Below are 19,562 nucleotides of genomic sequence, written 5' to 3' on the forward strand. Positions count from 1 at the left end.
CTTCACCTGGGGAGGGGCCAGACGATGAGCCTGCTTACCACGATTTAATTTTAAAAATAGTGCAGCTACATCATTTTTGAAAAGTGAAATAGCAGCCATTGTGCACGCTGACCACTAAGGAACTTTGCTGGTAAAGGCTCTGGTCCCGCTGCCATGCTCTACGCCACCTCCAGGTGCCATACCTGCATCATTCCATGTCATGCTGGATCCTGCAGCAGCGATGCACAGTGCTGGGACCCAACACCACCGCCACGCTGATAGTGTGTTGGACTGCCGGGACATGAGATTGGTTGCCAGCTCTAGTACCAGTAGCCTGCACACTACAAAATTGGTCGGCAGTTGGGTCTCCAGGTTTTGACGCATGATTTAAAACCAGGAGATCCAACATGCGAACAGTATCGGGTGTACGGGTCGGTTGGCAGAAGGTACACACTTGTCCAATATCTGATCTTCCGAGGATTGTTCAAGTTTGTACCCAGCTTTCCTCTTTGCCAAAAAAACTAACTACAGTACCTTCTCTGAAGATAGTTTCTGGCTCCAGATGTCAGCTGCTTCCAGCACTATTCCTGTATTGTTAGCAAGCATCATGCACACTTCTAGTACCAGTGTCATCTAGTAGAATCCTATATTCTCTTATTGCCTGTGTTATCAGTGGTGACTTTGCTATGTGTCTAGTCTCCTGCAAGCATTCCTGTGTTCACCTGCAAGCTCTTCTGTGTTTTCCTGTAAACTCTTCTGTTTTCTCTGAAGCGCTCCTGTGTTCACCTGCAAATGCTCCTGTTAATCTACAAGTACTCCTGTCATCTGCCAACATTCCTGTGACTCCAAAAGGTAAATTTACTAAGATGGGAGTTCTATTTAAGATGGGATGTTGCCAATAGCAACCAATCATTTTCTACTTCTCATTTATCTAGCACCTTCTAGAAGATAATACCTGGAATCTGATTGATTGGATGCTATGGGCAACATCCCATTTTAAATAGAACTCCCATCTTAGTAAATTTGGCCCCAAGTCTCTATGTTCTGGTTATCTGGTAGCTGGGGCTAGCGCTGAGTCTCAGGTTCTATTTCCAGTTCTGTGTGCTGAGATATGGGTCCCAGGTTTGGGTATTTACTGTATGATGGATGCACAAATCTGAGCTTTCTACCTCTCATCTCAGTTCTGAGTTCTTGATTCCAGTCTCGTTGCATTTTGGTTTTTACTTGTTTTGTTCCCTGAATTTCCAGTAGTGAGTTCCCACCCAAAGTTCCTGCATTTATGTGCTGGGGTTGAGTTCACCAGGATCGGCTGCAGGGTCTCATTCTGGTGGATTCCAGATCCGAATTTCAGTTCAGTCTCTGGTCTCAAGTCATTGCCTATTCTCAGTGCTGCTCTGTTCCTAGTATTACATAGATGAGCAGAAGTTTTATTAAAGCACCTAGTTTCACCTTTCAACCAGCTGTTTGACCATTGAACAGTATCCCAAATTGGGATTGTATAGTTACGGTAACTGGACAAGGGTGGTCATTCCGAGTTGTTCGCTCGCTAGCAGTTTTTAGCAGCCGTTCAAACGCTATGCCGCCTCCCACTGGGAGTGTATTTTAGCTTAGCAGAAGTGCAAACGAAAGGATCGCAGAGCGGCGGCAAACTTTTTTTCTCTGACGTCCTAGTGGATGCTGGGGACTCCGTCAGGACCATGGGGATTAGCGGCTCCGCAGGAGACAGGGCACAAAAATAAAGCTTTAGGATCAGGTGGTGTGCACTGGCTCCTCCCCCCATGACCCTCCTCCAAGCCTCAGTTAGGTTTTTGTGCCCGTCCGAGCAGGGTGCAATCTAGGTGGCTCTCCTAAAGAGCTGCTTAGAAAAAGTTTTTAGGTTTTTTATTTTCAGTGAGTCCTGCTGGCAACAGGCTCACTGCATCGAGGGACTTAGGGGAGAGAAGTGAACTCACCTGCGTGCAGGATGGATTGGCTTCTTAGGCTACTGGACACCATTAGCTCCAGAGGGAGTCGGAACACAGGTCTCACCCTGGGGTTCGTCCCGGAGCCGCGCCGCCGACCCCCCTTGCAGATGCCGAAGATGGAAGAGGTCCAGAAGCAGGCGGCAGAAGACTTTTCAGTCTTCCTGAGGTAGCGCACAGCACTGCAGCTGTGCGCCATTGTTGTCAGCACACTTCACACAGCGGTCACGGAGGGTGCAGGGCGCTGGGGGGGCGCCCTGGGCAGCAATGTATAATACCTTTTTATGGCTAAAAATACATCACATATAGCCCTTGAGGCTATATGGATGTATTTAACCCCTGCCAGATCTCACAAACTCCGGAGAAGAGCCCGCCGAAATAGGGGGCGGGGCTTATTCTCCTCAGCACACAGCGCCATTTTCCTGCTCAGCTCCGCTGTGAGGAAGGCTCCCAGGACTCTCCCCTGCACTGCACTACAGAAACAGGGTAAAACAGAGAGGGGGGGCACTTTTTTTTTGGCGATATTACTATATTTAAGCTGCTATAAGGATACAACACTTATATAGGGTTGTTCCCATATATATTATAGCGCTTGGGTGTGTGCTGGCAAACTCTCCCTCTGTCTCCCCAAAGGGCTAGTGGGGTCCTGTCTTCAATAGAGCATTCCCTGTGTGTCTGCTGTGTGTCGGTACGTGTGTGTCGACATGTATGAGGACGATGTTGGTGTGGAGACAGAGCAATTGCCGGTAATGGTGATGTCACCCCCTAGGGAGTCGACACCGGAATGGATGGCTTTGTTTATGGAATTACGTGATAATGTCAGCACATTACAAAAATCAATTGACAACATGAGACGGCCGTCAAACCAGTTGGTACCTGCCCAGGCGTCTCAGACACCGTCAGGGGCTGTAAAACGCCCTTTACCTCAGTCGGTCGATACAGACCCAGACACGGACACTGAATCTAGTGTCGACGGTGAAGAAACAAACGTATTTTCCAGTAGGGCCACACGTTATATGATCACGGCAATGAAGGAGGCTTTGCATATCTCTGATACTACAAGTACCACAAAAAGGGGTATTATGTGGGGGGTGAAAAAACTACCTGTAGTTTTTCCTGAATCAGAGGAATTGAATGATGTATGTGATGAAGCGTGGGTTAACCCAGATAGAAAAGGGCTAATTTCAAAAAAGTTATTGGCATTATACCCTTTCCCGCCAGAGGTTAGGGCGCGCTGGAAAACACCCCCTAAGGTGGATAAGGCGCTCACACGCTTATCAAAACAAGTGGCGTTACCGTCTCCTGATACGGCCGCCCTCAAGGATCCAGCTGATAGGACGCTGGAAACTACCCTAAAAAGTATATACACACATACTGGTGTTATACTGCGACCAGCCATCGCCTCAGCCTGGATGTGCAGTGCTGGAGTGGTCTGGTCGGATTCCCTGACTGAAAATATTGATACCCTGGATAGGGACAGTATTTTACAGACTTTAGAGCAATTAAAGGATGCTTTTCTTTATATGCGAGATGCTCAGAGGGATATTTGCACTCTGGCATCGAGAGTAAGTGCGATGTCCATATCTGCCAGAAGAAGTTTATGGACACGACAGTGGTCAGGTGATGCGGATTCCAAACGGCATATGGAAGTATTGCCGTATAAAGGGGAGGAATTATTTGGCGTCGGTCTATCGGATCTGGTGGCCACGGCAACGGCCGGGAAATCCACCTTTTTACCTCAGACCCCCTCCCAACAGAAAAAGACACCGTCTTTTCAGCCGCAGTCCTTTCGGTCCTATAAGAACAAGCGGGCAAAAGGACAGTCATATCTGCCCCGAGGCAGAGGAAAGGGTAAGAGAGGGCAGCAAGCAGCTCCTTCCCAGGAACAGAAGCCCTCCGCGGGTTCTGCAAAGCCCTCAGCATGACGCTGGGGCTTTACAAGCGGACTCAGGAACGGTGGGGGGGTCGACTCAAGAATTTCAGCGCGCAGTGGGCTTGCTCACAGGTGGACCCCTGGATCCTGCAGGTAGTATCTCAGGGTTACAGGTTGGAATTCGAGAAGTCTCCCCCTCGCCGGTTCCTAAAGTCTGCTTTGCCAACGTCTCCCTCAGACAGGGCGACGGTATTGGAAGCCATTCACAAGCTGTTTTCTCAGCAGGTGATAGTCAAGGTACCCCTCCTACAACAGGGAAAGGGGTATTACTCCACGCTATTTGTGGTACCGAAGCCGGACGGCTCGGTAAGACCTATTCTAAATCTGAAATCTTTGAACCTGTACATACAAAAATTCAAGTTCAAGATGGAATCACTCAGAGCAGTGATAGCGAATCTGGAAGAAGGGGACTTTATGGTGTCCCTGGACATAAAAGATGCTTACCTGCATGTCCCAATTTGCCCTTCACATCAAGGGTACCTCAGGTTCGTGGTGCAAAACTGTCATTATCAGTTTCAGACGCTGCCGTTTGGATTGTCCACGGCACCTCTGGTCTTTACCAAGGTAATGGCCGAAATGATGATTCTTCTGCGAAGAAGAGGCGTATTAATTATCCCTTACTTGGACGATCTCCTGATAAGGGCAAGGTCCAGAGAACAGCTGGAGGACGGAGTAGCACTAACCCAAGTAGTGCTGCAACAACACGGGTGGATTCTGAATTTTCCAAAATCTCAGTTGACCCCGACAACACGTCTGCTGTTCCTGGGAATGATTCTGGACACGGTTCAGAAAAAGGTGTTTCTTCCGGAGGAGAAAGCCAAGGAGTTATCCGAACTTGTCAGGAACCTCCTAAAACCAGGAAAAGTGTCTGTGCATCAATGCACAAGAGTCCTGGGAAAGATGGTGGCTTCTTACGAAGCAATCCCATTCGGCAGATTCCATGCACGAACTTTTCAGTGGGATCTGCTGGACAAATGGTCCGGATCGCATCTGCAGATGCATCAGCGGATAACCTTATCGCCACGGACAAGGGTGTCTCTTCTGTGGTGGTTGCAGAGTGCTCATCTGTTAGAAGGTCGCAGATTCGGCATACAGGACTGGGTCCTGGTGACCACGGATGCCAGTCTGAGAGGCTGGGGAGCGGTCACACAGGGAAGAAACTTCCAGGGAGTATGGTCAAGCCTGGAGATGTCTCTTCACATAAATATACTGGAGCTAAGAGCGATTTACAATGCTCTAAGTCTGGCAAAACCCCTGCTTCAGGGTCAGCCGGTGTTGATCCAGTCGGACAACATCACGGCAGTCGCCCACGTAAACAGACAGGGCGGCACAAGAAGCAGGAGAGCAATGACAGAAGCTGCAAGGATTCTTCGCTGGGCGGAAGATCATGTGATAGCACTGTCAGCAGTGTTCATTCCGGGAGTGGACAACTGGGAAGCAGACTTCCTCAGCAGACACGATCTACACCCGGGAGAGTGGGGACTTCATCCAGAAGTCTTCCACATGATTGTGAACCGTTGGGAAAAACCAAAGGTGGATATGATGGCGTCTCGCCTCAACAAAAAACTGGACAGGTATTGCGCCAGGTCAAGAGACCCTCAGGCAATAGCTGTGGACGCTCTGGTAACACCGTGGGTGTTCCAGTCAGTGTATGTGTTTCCTCCTCTGCCTCTCATACCCAAAGTACTGAGAATTATACGGCAAAGGGGAGTAAGAACGATACTCGTGGCTCCGGATTGGCCAAGAAGAACTTGGTACCCGGAACTTCAGGAGATGCTCACGGAAAATCCGTGGCCTCTACCTCTAAGGCGGGACCTGATTCAGCAGGGACCGTGTCTATTCCAAGACTTACCGCGGCTGCGTTTGACGGCGTGGCGGTTGAACGCCGAATTCTAAGGGAAAAAGGCATTCCGGAAGAGGTCATTCCTACACTGGTTAAACCCAGGAAGGAGGTGACTGCACAACATTATCACCGCATTTGGAGAAAATATGTTGCGTGGTGTGAGGCCAGGAAGGTCCCCACGGAGGAATTTCAACTGGGTCGATTCCTGCATTTCCTACAAACAGGATTGTCTATGGGCCTCAAATTGGGGTCCATTAAGGTTCAAATTTCGGCCCTGTCGATTTTCTTCCAGAAAGAATTGGCTTCAGTTCCTGAAGTCCAGACTTTTGTTAAAGGAGTACTACATATACAGCCCCCGGTGGTGCCCCCTGTGGCTCCGTGGGACCTTAATGTAGTTTTGGATTTTCTCAAATCCCATTGGTTTGAGCCACTCAAATCGGTGGATTTGAAATATCTTACGTGGAAAGTAACCATGCTACTGGCCATGGCTTCAGCCAGGAGAGTATCAGAATTGGCGGCTTTATCGTATAAAAGCCCATATCTGATTTTCCATTCGGACAGGGCAGAACTGCGGACGCGTCCTCATTTTCTGCCTAAGGTGGTGTCAGCGTTTCATCTGAACCAGCCTATTGTGGTGCCTGCGGCTACTAGCGATTTGGAGGATTCCAAGTTGCTGGACGTTGTCCGGGCATTGAGAATTTATATTTCAAGGACGGCTGGAGTCAGAAAATCTGACTCGCTGTTTATACTATATGCACCCAACAAGCTGGGTGCTCCTGCTTCTAAGCAGACGATTGCTCGTTGGATTTGTAGCACAATTCAACTTGCACATTCTGTGGCAGGCCTGCCACAGCCTAAATCTGTCAAGGCCCATTCCACAAGGAAGGTGGGCTCATCCTGGGCGGCTGCCCGAGGGGTCTCGGCATTGCAACTCTGCCGAGCAGCTACGTGGTCGGGGGAGAACACGTTTGTAAAATTCTACAAATTTGATACCCTGGCTAAAGAGGACCTGGAGTTCTCTCATTCGGTGCTGCAGAGTCATCCGCACTCTCCCGCCCGTTTGGGAGCTTTGGTATAATCCCCATGGTCCTGACGGAGTCCCCAGCATCCACTAGGACGTCAGAGAAAATAAGATTTTACTTACCGATAAATCTATTTCTCGTAGTCCGTAGTGGATGCTGGGCGCCCATCCCAAGTGCGGATTGTCTGCAATACTTGTACATAGTTATTGTTACAAAAAAATCGGGTTGTTATTGTTGTGAGCCGTCTGTTCAGAGGCTCCTACGTTTGTCATACTGTTAACTGGGTTCAGATCACAAGTTGTACGGTGTGATTGGTGTGGCTGGTATGAGTCTTACCCGGGATTCAAAATCCTTCCTTATTGTGTACGCTCGTCCGGGCACAGTATCCTAACTGAGGCTTGGAGGAGGGTCATGGGGGGAGGAGCCAGTGCACACCACCTGATCCTAAAGCTTTATTTTTGTGCCCTGTCTCCTGCGGAGCCGCTAATCCCCATGGTCCTGACGGAGTCCCCAGCATCCACTACGGACTACGAGAAATAGATTTATCGGTAAGTAAAATCTTATTTTTTTTGTGCAGTTTTAGAGTAGCTCAATACCTACTCAGCACTTGCGATCACTTCAGACTATTTAGTTCCTGTTTTGACGTCGCGAACACGCCCCGGCATTCGCCCAGCCACGCCTGCGTTTTTCCTGGCACGCCTGCATTTTTCCGAACACTCCCTGTAAACGGTCAGTTGACACCCAGAAACGCCCTCTTCCTGTCAATCACTCTGCGGCCAGCAGTGCGACTGGAAGCTTCGCTAGACCTTGTGTGAAACAACATCGTTGCCTTTGTACGACGTGTGTGCGCATTGCGCCGCATGCGCAGAAGTGCCCTTTTTTGCCTTATCGCTGCACAGCGAACGAATGCAGCTATCAATCAACTCGGAATGACCCCCAATATCCCAATAGGACACGCTGATACAATTTTGTATGGTTCTGTTTGTTTATATAGTGGACTGATGATACCACTTACAGTGTGTGCTGCTACTGTTACATTTTTTGCAGTGGTTTTGACCTTGTACACTCCCTCTCGCCCCATTTCACTCTTCCAATGACTGTCACCTCTCCTCCTCCCTGATCACCTCCTCCCATATCAAACTCCAGGATTTATCCTGTTCTGTTTCTATCCTCTGAAATGCCCTCTCACACTTTATCAAACATTCACTCAGTCTCCAGCCTTCAAACGTGTCTTCACAACCCATCTCATTACCCAAGCCTACCACTACTAATTCTCCAGCCACTGCAATATTCATCTCTCCTATTTGTGTCAATCCATTGCCCATCTAGAATATAAATGCTTGCAATCAGCTCTCTCTTTATCCACAAATGTAATTTCATAAACTTGTCTGTTACTGTCCTGTATGATCACCACATACTGTATGTTCCTTCCACTATATAAAGTGTTATAGAACATTTATGGCACCATATAAATGAAATGTAAAAATAACTGTAACAATAGAGACTTTTATATTTACATTAACACGTCAAGCACATTTTAAAATGAAAAAAGAAAATCAAACCAGGGCACAATATTAATATTTATTTTAAATCTGTATCTTGCAAGCAGCAGCGTGCTAAAATGTATACGATTTGCAAACCATTTTTTATGATTAGTTTTTTTTATTTTGCAACTATTCTGTAATGTACTGTATTTACTTGTTTAACAATTAGAGCAGTGATGTACAGTACATACATTTCTGACCCAGATAACCTCATTTCTATATCTCCTGATTTGTAAATATAAAATAATATATAACAAAACAGTAATGATAAAAATATACATGTTCTTCCTTGAACAGGTACTGATGAGCATGGTATCAAGGTACAACAGGCTGCGGTTTCTTTGGGCTCAGAACCATCCAAGTTATGTACAAAAGTGTCTCAGCAATTTCGCACTATGTTTGATGCAATGGCCATCTCCTATACTGATTTTGTGCGTACAACAGAACCTCGCCATGCACAAGCAGTCTGTGATTTCTGGAAGACTCTGGAAGAACAAGGATATATCTATAAAGGGACATACCAGGGCTGGTATTGCACATCTGATGAGGCATTCTTAAGTGAGGAACAAACAACAGAGTGTAAAGACTTGGAAGGCAACAAAATACGGGTATCGTTGGAAAGTGGGCATGAGGTATGATAAAAAGCAAGGAATGCACAGTGGAACTTTTAACAGTCTCAACTTGCATTTAAAAGATAAACCCTGGAGTCTCATTGTGGAGTTTAGCAAAACTATGTTTAAGTATAGTACTATGTTAGACACTATGGGCTATTCCACTGTCACGTACGGGACACTTGAACAAGTTTTAACATATAATTATTATTATTTTTAAAGATGGATATAATATCAAAGTGCCAAACTAGGCTTATTTTTTTTAGAAAATAAGATTCTCTGTTATACCCAACACAATACCACAAAATTAAGTTGTCACATATGGGATAAGCCAAGTCCACCACCATTTTGCAAAGCAAACTTCTACTAATTCTCAACCCAAAAGTAAGAGCCTGTGTTATTTCTTTATGAAGCTATAATTTAACTTGTCAACCTATGTTGAAAACTCAAAGGGCGGTTTTCCATTCTTTTCAGGCCCTTCCACACCCGCTCTGTTGACGGGCGTGGTATAATCATTTCAGCTCGCTACGCCCAAAGTAGTGAGGGCGCCCAACCCTTTACGCAGCTTAACCTGATCAACAGGGATCACTTTAGAAAGGAGATTGGGCGTGATATATCATTTAAATACCTCCAATAAAATACACAGCTTCAGATTTTTTTTTTTACAGTGTCACGTATGGGACATTTATACTCCTTTTTGTGAAATGGCCCTATACTGTCCTGAAAAAATGTCAGCAGTGACATCTTTACTGCACTATAATGTTTGAACATCTCAGAACATTAATATCAATATGCACACTATGGGGCATATGTAATAGGGTCCAAGTTTCCTGGAAGTGCGGGATGCCGGATGTTTTTTTAATGTTTTGTGGGGTTTTGCAGAGATGCAAAAAGACTGTTTGGTCTCTCTGGGGCACTCTTTTTATACAATAAGGCAGTGGTTTCCAAACTTTTTTGAATCACGGCGCCCTAGAACATCAGAATTTTTTTCACGGCACCCCTAGGTCACAAATTTCTTATTGAGAAATTTAGACAGAAATATTACATTAAGTAGATCGCGTTTATATGTCATCCTTAGGGTCAGTTATGTGGTGAGGGACAAGATTTGCTTCTGTTTGGACACATATTTTATGACTGGCAGCCACCAGCACTAGTTTTGCCTGTTATATTGACCATGAATAATTTGAATTGGTCCAGGACCACCAACCCCTGCAAGTGTCCCGAGGCACCCCAGGGAGCCACGGCACACAGTTTGGTAACCTCTGCAATAAGGTGAGTATATAAGTTCATTATATGGTAGGTATCATGTTGGTAGGTAGATGAAGCTATATTTGTTAAAACTTAACTTTTATTGAGAATATACAGACGAAATTAACAATTAAAATTGTCAAAGACTTAAACACATATTAAATAAATTCACCAAATCAGTTGCTCACCTCTTTTTGATTTAATTGTCTAGTGTCCAAGTGGGCACTATCAATATCGAGTGTGAGCAACAACAATGGAAGACGTTTGTTAGAGCGAAAATTTATATTTTTCAGTTCTTGTTATCTCAAATAAAGACATTTAAATACATATTGGGAAGAAACTGAAAATAAAAAGTTCAGGCTTTGTGACTTAACATCCATCAATATTTCATACTTTTTCTTATGGGGTAACCAGTTGAGTAACCATTCAGTGGTACCACACCTGTAGTCCACAAGATAGAAAAGAGTAGTGATAGGAACCAGTCACTTCTGCTTTTGCCCATCTGTTACCATTGAATGGGCAATGAGAGAGAGTGTCTGCGCTACAATATTCTGGTTGTGAAGGAAGTATAGTACACTTCTGCTTTCCTGGGTATATGAATAGGTCACTTTTCCCCGGTACTACAGTACCAGATATTCCCAGAGGGTTTCCCTCTCTGGTACTGATCTGGCCCAACACTGCTTGGCTTCCAAGATCAAAAGAGATTGGGTATATCCAGTGTGGTATGACTGTAGAAATTTGTGGGAGAAGTTTAGTTTTGTGCTCTGCCTTACCCAAATTGGATGAGAGAGTGTATTTGGAAAAGGAAGAATTGGCTGAGTAGTAAGAAAAGTATAGGATAATAGTACAAGTTAAGTAATACACTTCTGCTGTCCATATGGGAGCCTCTTTTACCAATGAGCATTGCAGAGGGCAGCCCTCTGATCAGATGAGAGAGTGCATGAAAAGGGAAAAAGAACGGTGTTTAATACTAAAAGAAAAAGTAAAAAAATCAAGGGTATTGTAGACGATTGTCAGCCTGGATCAGGTTTCAATGACAAATTATTATGTCCAAAAGAGAGGGGGAGGTTACCATGTGATATAAATTTGTGAAATTACATTTGTAATAACCCAGTATTTTTTAGTATAGCACGGTATTCTGCACGGCATAAAACATCAGAAAGTGCATCAGAAGGTCATGCAAATGGTGTTCTTCTATATCACAGTGCTCTGCACAGTTTAAAGCATCAAAAATGTGCCGGAAAGTTACGTGAAGTCAGCCTTATCACAATGCCTGGAGTATTAGTTATATCAAAGATAAACTAGCTCGAAGCATACAATGATGTAAATCTCTTGTTGTAGCACGGTGCTCTGCACAGCTTAATATATCAGAAGAAGCTGCATAGGGCCGACACTATCACAATACAAAGTGTCAGCTGCTATGCAATATCCCAGCAGGTGTATTTATAACAATCCAGTATTTTGCTCTAGCACAATGCTGTGCACAGCTTAAAAAATTAAAGTTGCGTCGGAAGGTTACATAAAGCAGTGTTGTTCTCTAGCTCAATGTTTCACACATCAAGTTATGTCAGAACATTACATAAAGCCAACACTATCACAATGTTCAAAGTGTCGGCTACATCCAGGATATGTCAACCCAGAATGTTAAATGATGTCAAGATATCTTATTGTAGCATAATGCTCTGCACAGTTTAACATATCAGAAGACTGACACAGAGCCAGCAGTGTCACAATACATAAAGTGTCTGCGGCTTAGTAATTTGTCCAACTAGATACAGAGCTGTGATGTATAAAACACAGAAATCTCCATCATTCAGGTTGTCAGCTTAAGTGAAACTTCACTGACCAAATGTTGTATCCAAAGAAAAAGTAACCATATATTATATCAATCTATGTAGTTACATCTGTAACAACCCGATGTTTCATTGTGACAAGATATTCTGCACAGCCTGAAAATATCAAAATGTATCCAGGAAACTTTTTTTTACAAAATAACACTATTAGAGCTCCGCGAGGTGTCAGCAACTGCCTTCATTTTTCAATCAAATACAAAGCTATATTGTGCAAAGCGTAGTGCAATAGAATATAAAATATACAATTAAGGAGTAAAGATCAATTTACTTAAATGAGCCCAGCATCCAAAGATATATATATATATATATCTCCTCCTAGTCTATGCTATGGTGCATATCTCAAAATGTAATGGTGTATACATGAGATTACATTATCAGTAAGCACCAGCCGCTGGTTCCAGAAAGGCTTATAAACAAATCAATAACTGTATGTAGAGTTTTGATTTAGAATTTACACTGTTACCACAGGTGTTCGATGTTTAAATCAGCTCAGGTATCCTATAATGGAGCTTAACTTATTGCCTCACGTTCAGCCGGATAAGCGAGTCCCCGTTTGTGCTATGTAGAGTCAGCACCGGGGAAGGAGACCTTGGTAGTGGTATGCCGCGGGCAGCTGGAGAGCTCTATTCAGTGCATGACCGTGCACTCAGAAGAAGAGTCAGCCTGCCGGAGCGCTGTCTCAGAGAGGCTGGAAGTGGAGCACCGGACCGTAAGTGACGCGCGTTTCACTCGGGGAGCTTGTTCACATGATCGTCTCGTGTTTTTTTTAATGTGCCAATCATTTACAAGGCATTGTTTTGCCTTGCAAATGATTGTTGCTTAAAAAAAAAAAGTCCAAGACCGTCTGGCATCCCATACCTCTGGCAAACTCCGTCCCTATTACATACAGTATGCCCCTATAAGTGTGCACAGTAATATCTCACTTCAGAGACATAAACATAGATTTGTGAATTCATTATGACAAATTGTAAGCATTGTTTTAACATCTCAACATGCTCATAGAATAATAGTGGCTATGGGGGCCATGTACTTGGAGAGAGATAGAGTGGATGGAGATAAAGTACCAGCCAATCAACTTCTAGCAGACTGTGTTTGAAAAATGACAGTTAGGAGCTGATTGGCTGATACTTTATCGCTGTTCACTTTATCTCTCTCCAAGGCTTAGTACATAGACCCAAAGAAAATACTATGTAAGAAAAATCTCTAGTTTCACATTGCAAATAAGTGTAAGACTGAACTCTTTTTGCTTTCTTCAGTCCCCAGACTTTTCTGTAATAAGGCTAGAAATAGTAACATAGTTGGTAAGGTTGAAAAAAGACCAGTAGTCCATCGAGTTCAACCTGAGTTATATTATATTCCCTTATTCTATTCTAGTTAAAGGCTATATCCTCGTATATCTTTTTCCGTTAGAAGTGTATCTAACCCATTTTTAAACGCTTTGACTGAGTCCGCCATTACAACCTTCTCTGGCAGTGTATTCCATATTCGTATTGCCCTTACAGTGAAGAATCCCTTCCTGCATTGAGTGCAAAATTTCCTCTCCTCAAGCCTTAGCGGGTGTCTGTGCGTTTTGTTTAGAGGTCTCTTAATAAACAAATCACCTGATAGCTCCGCATATTGCCCCTTTAAATATTTGTAAATATTAATGATAACTCCTCTTATGGCCCATACACATGGTGAGATTCGGGTTATGCCCGATTCTCACTATGCGACAGGGGCTGGGTCGGCACATAGTCAGTATCGCAAGCACACTCATCATGTGCTTGCGATACTGACTATGTGCGAGTTTGGCAAAGTGTCAATTTTAGTCGACTCATTTCTAGCGTAAACATACTGTATCTAATCTAGAAAGCCTCTCCTCATAGTCCAGTGTCTCCGACCCCTTAATCAAATTTGGTAGCTCACCTCTGAACCTTTTCAAGTTCTTATATGTTTTTTTTATAGTGTGGTGCCCAGAACTGCACACAATACTCAAGATGCGGCCGTACCAATGATTTATACAGTGGCAGTATTACATTCTCATCCCTTGTCGCAATTCCCTTTAATATATGCTAACACCTTATTTGCCTTTGTTGCTGCACTTTGAGATTGTGTACTGCTTCTAAATCTACTATTAATGAACACCCCCAAATCCTTTTATAATACAGTTTCCCCTATATTTTCCCCATTTAATTGGTAGGTTGCGTGTTTATTCTTAGTCCCAAAGTGCATAACTTTACATTTTTTCTATATTAAACTGCATACTCCATTTCATTGCCCAAACTTCTAGTTTCAATAAATCTCTCCATATCCACATCTGAATTGATTACCCTACATATTTTAGTATCATAGTAACATAGTTAATGAGGTTGAAAAGAGGCAAAAAGCCCATCGGGTTCAACCTGTATTCTGTATTAAGCAGTGCACATTATAACGCACTTGCCGAAATAATGGTTTCGTACCTATTGACAACTATATGTCGTATCACACCCATATACTTAATGTCAATATATTAAATGATATAGCCTTGGATACTTTTATCAGCTAGAAAACTGTCCAATACATTTTTAAATGCATTTACAGAGTCCGCCATTATTATCTTCTCCGGCAGGGAGTTCCAAATCCTTATTGCCTTTACGGTGAAGAACCCTTTCCTACGATTTGTACGGAATTTTCTCTGCTACAGCCTCAACGAGTGCCCACATGTCCTATACAGACTTCTATTAATAAACAAATCCCCTGCTAACTCTTTGTGTTGACCCTTTACATATTTGAAGATATTAATAATGTCTCCTCTTAGTCTCCTCTTTTCAAGGGAATACATATTTAACCGAGTAAGCCTTTCCTCATACTCCAATGTCTCTATCCCTTTTATCAGCTTAGTAGCTCGCCTTTGCACTCTTTCGAGTTCCTCGATATCTTTTTTTATAATATGGTGCCCAAAATTGAACACAATATTCCAGGTGCGGATGTACCAATGATTTGTACAGCGGTAGGATTACATCCTCGTCCCTTGTCTCAATACCCCGTTTTATGCATGCAAGCACTTTACTTGCCTTCTTTGCTGCATTTTGACATTGTTGACTGTTGTTAAGCCTATTATCTATGCGCACCCCCAAATCTTTTTCCACTACTACTACCCCTATATTTCCCCATTAAGTGTGTAGGATACAAGTTTGTTTCTCTTACGTCCTAGCGGATGCTGGGGTTCCAGTTAGTACCATGCGGTATAGACTCCCTTGGGAGCCACTGGCACTTTAAGAATTTAATAGTGTGGGCTGGCCCCTCCCTCTATGCCCTTCCTACCATGCTCAGTTTAGAAAACGTGCCCAGAGGAGCCGGTCACAGCTAGGGGAGCTCCTAGGAGTTTTACTGGTTTTATTGTTTTCTGAGTTGGTTAGGTTTCAGGAAGGCTGCTGGCAACAGCCTCCCTGCTTCGTGGGACTTAGGGGGCAGCCAACTTTTTTTTTTTTAACATAAATTTTTTATTGAAGCAATACATGTTATACATACATAGATGTTCAGTATGTTTCAAATCTTTGATATAAGGGTATTATAAAAAAACAGAACAAGAAGAGTACATTTGAGTCCTTAGTCAAGAGATAAATCTGTTATAAGCAATCAACAGCATCATCATGGTATGTAACAAGACCTCTGAAGATCATCTGTCTTACTGATCTGAAATCCAACTCAGTAGACTGACCCATATTTGTACTTTCGAATATAATATAAGAAAGAAATTACAATAAGAAAAAAATATAAAGCAAATATACATACACATGTATATACACGTATGTGCAATACCCGTGCCATACCCGATTTCCCCCCCAACCCGCCCACAGCGCCCTGTTCGTCAGTTAACTTTTCTCTAACATCCTAGTGGATGCTGGGGACTCCGAAAGGACCATGGGGAATAGCGGCTCCGCAGGAGACTGGGCACAAAGTAAAAGCTTTAGGACTAGCTGGTGTGCACTGGCTCCTCCCCCTATGACCCTCCTCCAAGCCTCAGTTAAGATTTTGTGCCCGAACGAGAAGGGTGCAATCTAGGTGGCTCTCCTGAGCTGCTTAGAGTAAAAGTTTAAATAGGTTTTTTATTTTCAGTGAGACCTGCTGGCAACAGGCTCACTGCATCGAGGGACTAAGGGGAGAAGGAGCGAACTCACCTGCGTGCACAGTGGATTGGGCTTCTTAGGCTACTGGACATTAGCTCCAGAGGGACGATCACAGGCCCAGCCATGGATGGGTCCCGGAGCCGCGCCGCCGGCCCCCTTACAGATGCTGAAGCAAGAAGAGGTCCATAAATCGGCGGCAGAAGACTTTCCTGTCTTCATAAGGTAGCGCACAGCACTGCAGCTGTGCGCCATTGCTCTCAGCACACTTCGGTCACTGAGGGTGCAGGACGCTGGGGGGGGGGGCGCCCTGGGAAGCAATGAATTTACCTTATTTGGCAAAAAATACATCACATATAGCTCCTGGGCTATATGGATGTATTTAACCCCTGCCAGTTTTCCAGAAAAAAGCGGGAGAAGAGCCCGCCGTGAAGGGGGCGGGGCCTATCTCCTCAGCACACAGCGCCATTTTTCCCACACAGCTCCGCTGGTAGGAAGGCTCCCAGAATCTCCCCTGCATCCTGCAACTACAGAAACAGGGTAAAAAAGAGAGGGGGGCACTTATTTGGCAAAATAACAGATATAAGCAGCTATAAGGGATAGACACTTATTGTAAGGTTGTCCCTATACATATATAGCGCTCTGGTGTGTGCTGGCAAACTCTCCCTCTGTCTCCCCAAGGGGCTAAGTGGGTCCTGTCCTCTATCAGAGCATTCCCTGTGTGTGTGCTGGGTGTCGGTACGTGTGTGTCGACATGTATGAGGAGGAAAATGATGTGGAGGCGGAGCAATTGCCTATAATGGTGATGTCACCCCCTAGGGAGTCGACACCTGAATGGATGGCCGTAATTAAGGAATTACGTGACAGTGTCGGCACGTTACAGAAAACTGTTGACGACATGAGACAGCCGGCAGCTCAGTTAGTGCCTGTCCAGGTGTCTCAAACACCGTCAGGGGCTATTAAACGCCCGTTACCTCAGTGGGTCGACACGGACCCAGACACAGACACTGACTCCAGTGTCGACGGTGAAGAAACAAACGTATTTTCCAGTAGGGCCACACGTTACATGATCACGGCAATGAAGGAGGTTTTGCACATCTCTGATACTGCAAGTACCACAAAAAGGGGTATTATGTGGGGTGTGAAAAAACTACCCGTAGTTTTTCCTGAATCAGATGAATTGAATGAAGTGTGTGATGAAGCGTGGGTTACCCCCGACAAAAAACTGCTAATTTCTAAAAAATTATTGGCACTATATCCCTTCCCACCAGAGATTAGGGCTCGTTGGGAAACACCCCCTAGGGTGGATAAGGCGCTCACACGCTTATCAAAACAAGTGGCGTTACCGTCTCCAGAAACGGCCGCCCTTAAGGAGCCAGCAGATAGGAGGCTGGAAAATATCCTTAAAAGTATATTCACACATACTGGTGTTATACTGCGACCAGCAATAGCCTCAGCCTGGATGTGCAGTGCTGGGGTGGCTTGGTCGGATTCCCTGACTGAAAATATTGATACCCTGGACAGGGACAATATATTATTGACTATAGAGCATTTAAAGGATGCATTCCTATATATGCGAGATGCACAGAGAGACATTTGCACTCTGGCATCAAGAGTAAGTGCGATGTCCATTTCTGCCAGAAGAGGATTATGGACGCGACAGTGGTCAGGGGATGCGGATTCCAAACGGCATATGGAAGTATTGCCGTATAAAGGGGAGGAGTTATTTGGGGGCGGTCTATCGGACCTGGTGGCCACGGCAACGGCTGGGAAATCCACCTTTTTACCCCAAGTCACCTCGCAGCAGAAAAAGATACCGCCTTTTCAGGCTCAGTCCTTTCGTCCCCATAAGGGCAAGCGGGCAAAAGGCCACTCATATCTGCCCCGGGGCAGAGGAAGGGGAAAAAGACTGCAACAGACAGCTTCTTCCCACGACCAGAAGCCCTCCCCCGCTTCTGCCAAGTCCTCAGCATGACGCTGGGGCCTTACAAGCGGACTCAGGCATGGTGGGGGCCCGTCTCAAGAATTTCAGCGCGCAGTGGGCTCACTCGCAGGTGGACCCCTGGATCCTGCAGGTAGTATCTCAGGGGTACAAATTGGAATTCGAGACGTCTCCCCCTCGCCGGTTCCTGAAGTCTGCTTTACCAACGTCTACCCCCGACAGGGAGGCGGTATTGGAAGCCATTCACAAGCTGTATTCCCAGCAAGTGATAATCAAGGTACCCCTCCTACAACAGGGAAAGGGGTATTACTCCACGCTGTTTGTGGTACCGAAGCCGGACGGCTCGGTGAGACCCATTTTAAATCTGAAAGCCTTGAACACTTACATAAAAAGGTTCAAGTTCAAGATGGAGTCACTCAGAGCAGTGATAGCGAATCTGGAAGAAGGGGACTACATGGTGTCTCTGGACATCAAGGATGCTTACCTCCATGTCCCAATTTGCCCTTCTCACCAAGGGTACCTCAGGTTTGTGGTACAGAACTGTCACTATCAGTTTCAGACGCTGCCGTTTGGATTGTCCACGGCACCCCGGGTCTTTACCAAGGTAATGGCCGAAATGATGATTCTTCTTCGAAGAAAAGGCGTCTTAATTATCCCTTACTTGGACGATCTCCTGATAAGGGCACGGTCCAGAGAACAGTTAGAGGTCGGAGTAGCACTATCTCAAATAGTACTACGACAGCACGGATGGATTCTAAATATTCCAAAATCGCAGCTGATTCCGACGACACGTCTGCTGTTCCTAGGGATGATTCTGGACACAGTACAGAAAAAGGTGTTTCTCCCGGAAGAGAAAGCCAGGGAGTTATCCGACCTAGTCAGGAAACTCCTAAGACCAGGCCAGGTGTCAGTTCATCAGTGCACAAGGGTCCTGGGAAAGATGGTGGCTTCTTACGAAGCGATTCCATTCGGCAGATTCCACGCAAGAACTTTTCAGTTGGATCTGCTAGACAAATGGTCCGGATCGCATCTTCAAATGCATCAGCGGATAACCCTGTCTCCAAGGACAAGGGTGTCTCTCCTGTGGTGGTTACAGAGTGCTCATCTCCTAGAGGGCCGCAGATTCGGCATTCAGGATTGGGTCCTGGTGACCACGGATGCCAGCCTGAGAGGCTGGGGAGCAGTCACACAGGGAAAAAATTTCCAGGGCTTGTGGTCAAGCATGGAAACGTCACTTCACATAAATATCCTGGAACTAAGGGCCATTTACAATGCCCTAAGTCAGGCAAGGCCTCTGCTTCAGGGTCAGCCAGTATTGATCCAGTCGGACAACATCACGGCAGTCGCCCACGTAAACAGACAGGGCGGCACAAGAAGCAGGAGGGCAATGACGGAAGTGACAAGGATTCTTCGCTGGGCGGAAAATCATGTGATAGCACTGTCAGCAGTGTTCATTCCGGGAGTGGACAACTGGGAAGCAGACTTCCTCAGCAGACACGATCTTCACCCGGGGGAGTGGGGACTTCACCCAGAAGTCT

General features: G+C 45.2%; 1 protein-coding gene and 1 pseudogene across 3 annotated transcripts in view; one reads left to right on the forward strand and one right to left on the reverse strand.

The window, feature by feature from the left end:
* Positions 1–19,562, forward strand: part of MARS2 (methionyl-tRNA synthetase 2, mitochondrial) — a 353,599-nt gene that overhangs the window by 31,543 nt on the left and 302,494 nt on the right. For all 3 annotated transcript variants that reach the window (XM_063958539.1, XM_063958540.1, XM_063958538.1), the window contains exon 2: positions 8,580–8,914. In XM_063958539.1, the coding sequence (XP_063814609.1) occupies positions 8,580–8,914 (335 nt within the window). The remainder of the gene's footprint in view (positions 1–8,579; positions 8,915–19,562) is intronic.
* Positions 10,759–10,877, reverse strand: LOC134889008 (5S ribosomal RNA; annotated as a pseudogene).

The sequence above is a fragment of the Pseudophryne corroboree genome, chromosome 3 (assembly GCF_028390025.1).
Source record: "Pseudophryne corroboree isolate aPseCor3 chromosome 3, aPseCor3.hap2, whole genome shotgun sequence".
In the NCBI taxonomy this organism is placed as follows: domain Eukaryota; kingdom Metazoa; phylum Chordata; class Amphibia; order Anura; family Myobatrachidae; genus Pseudophryne; species Pseudophryne corroboree.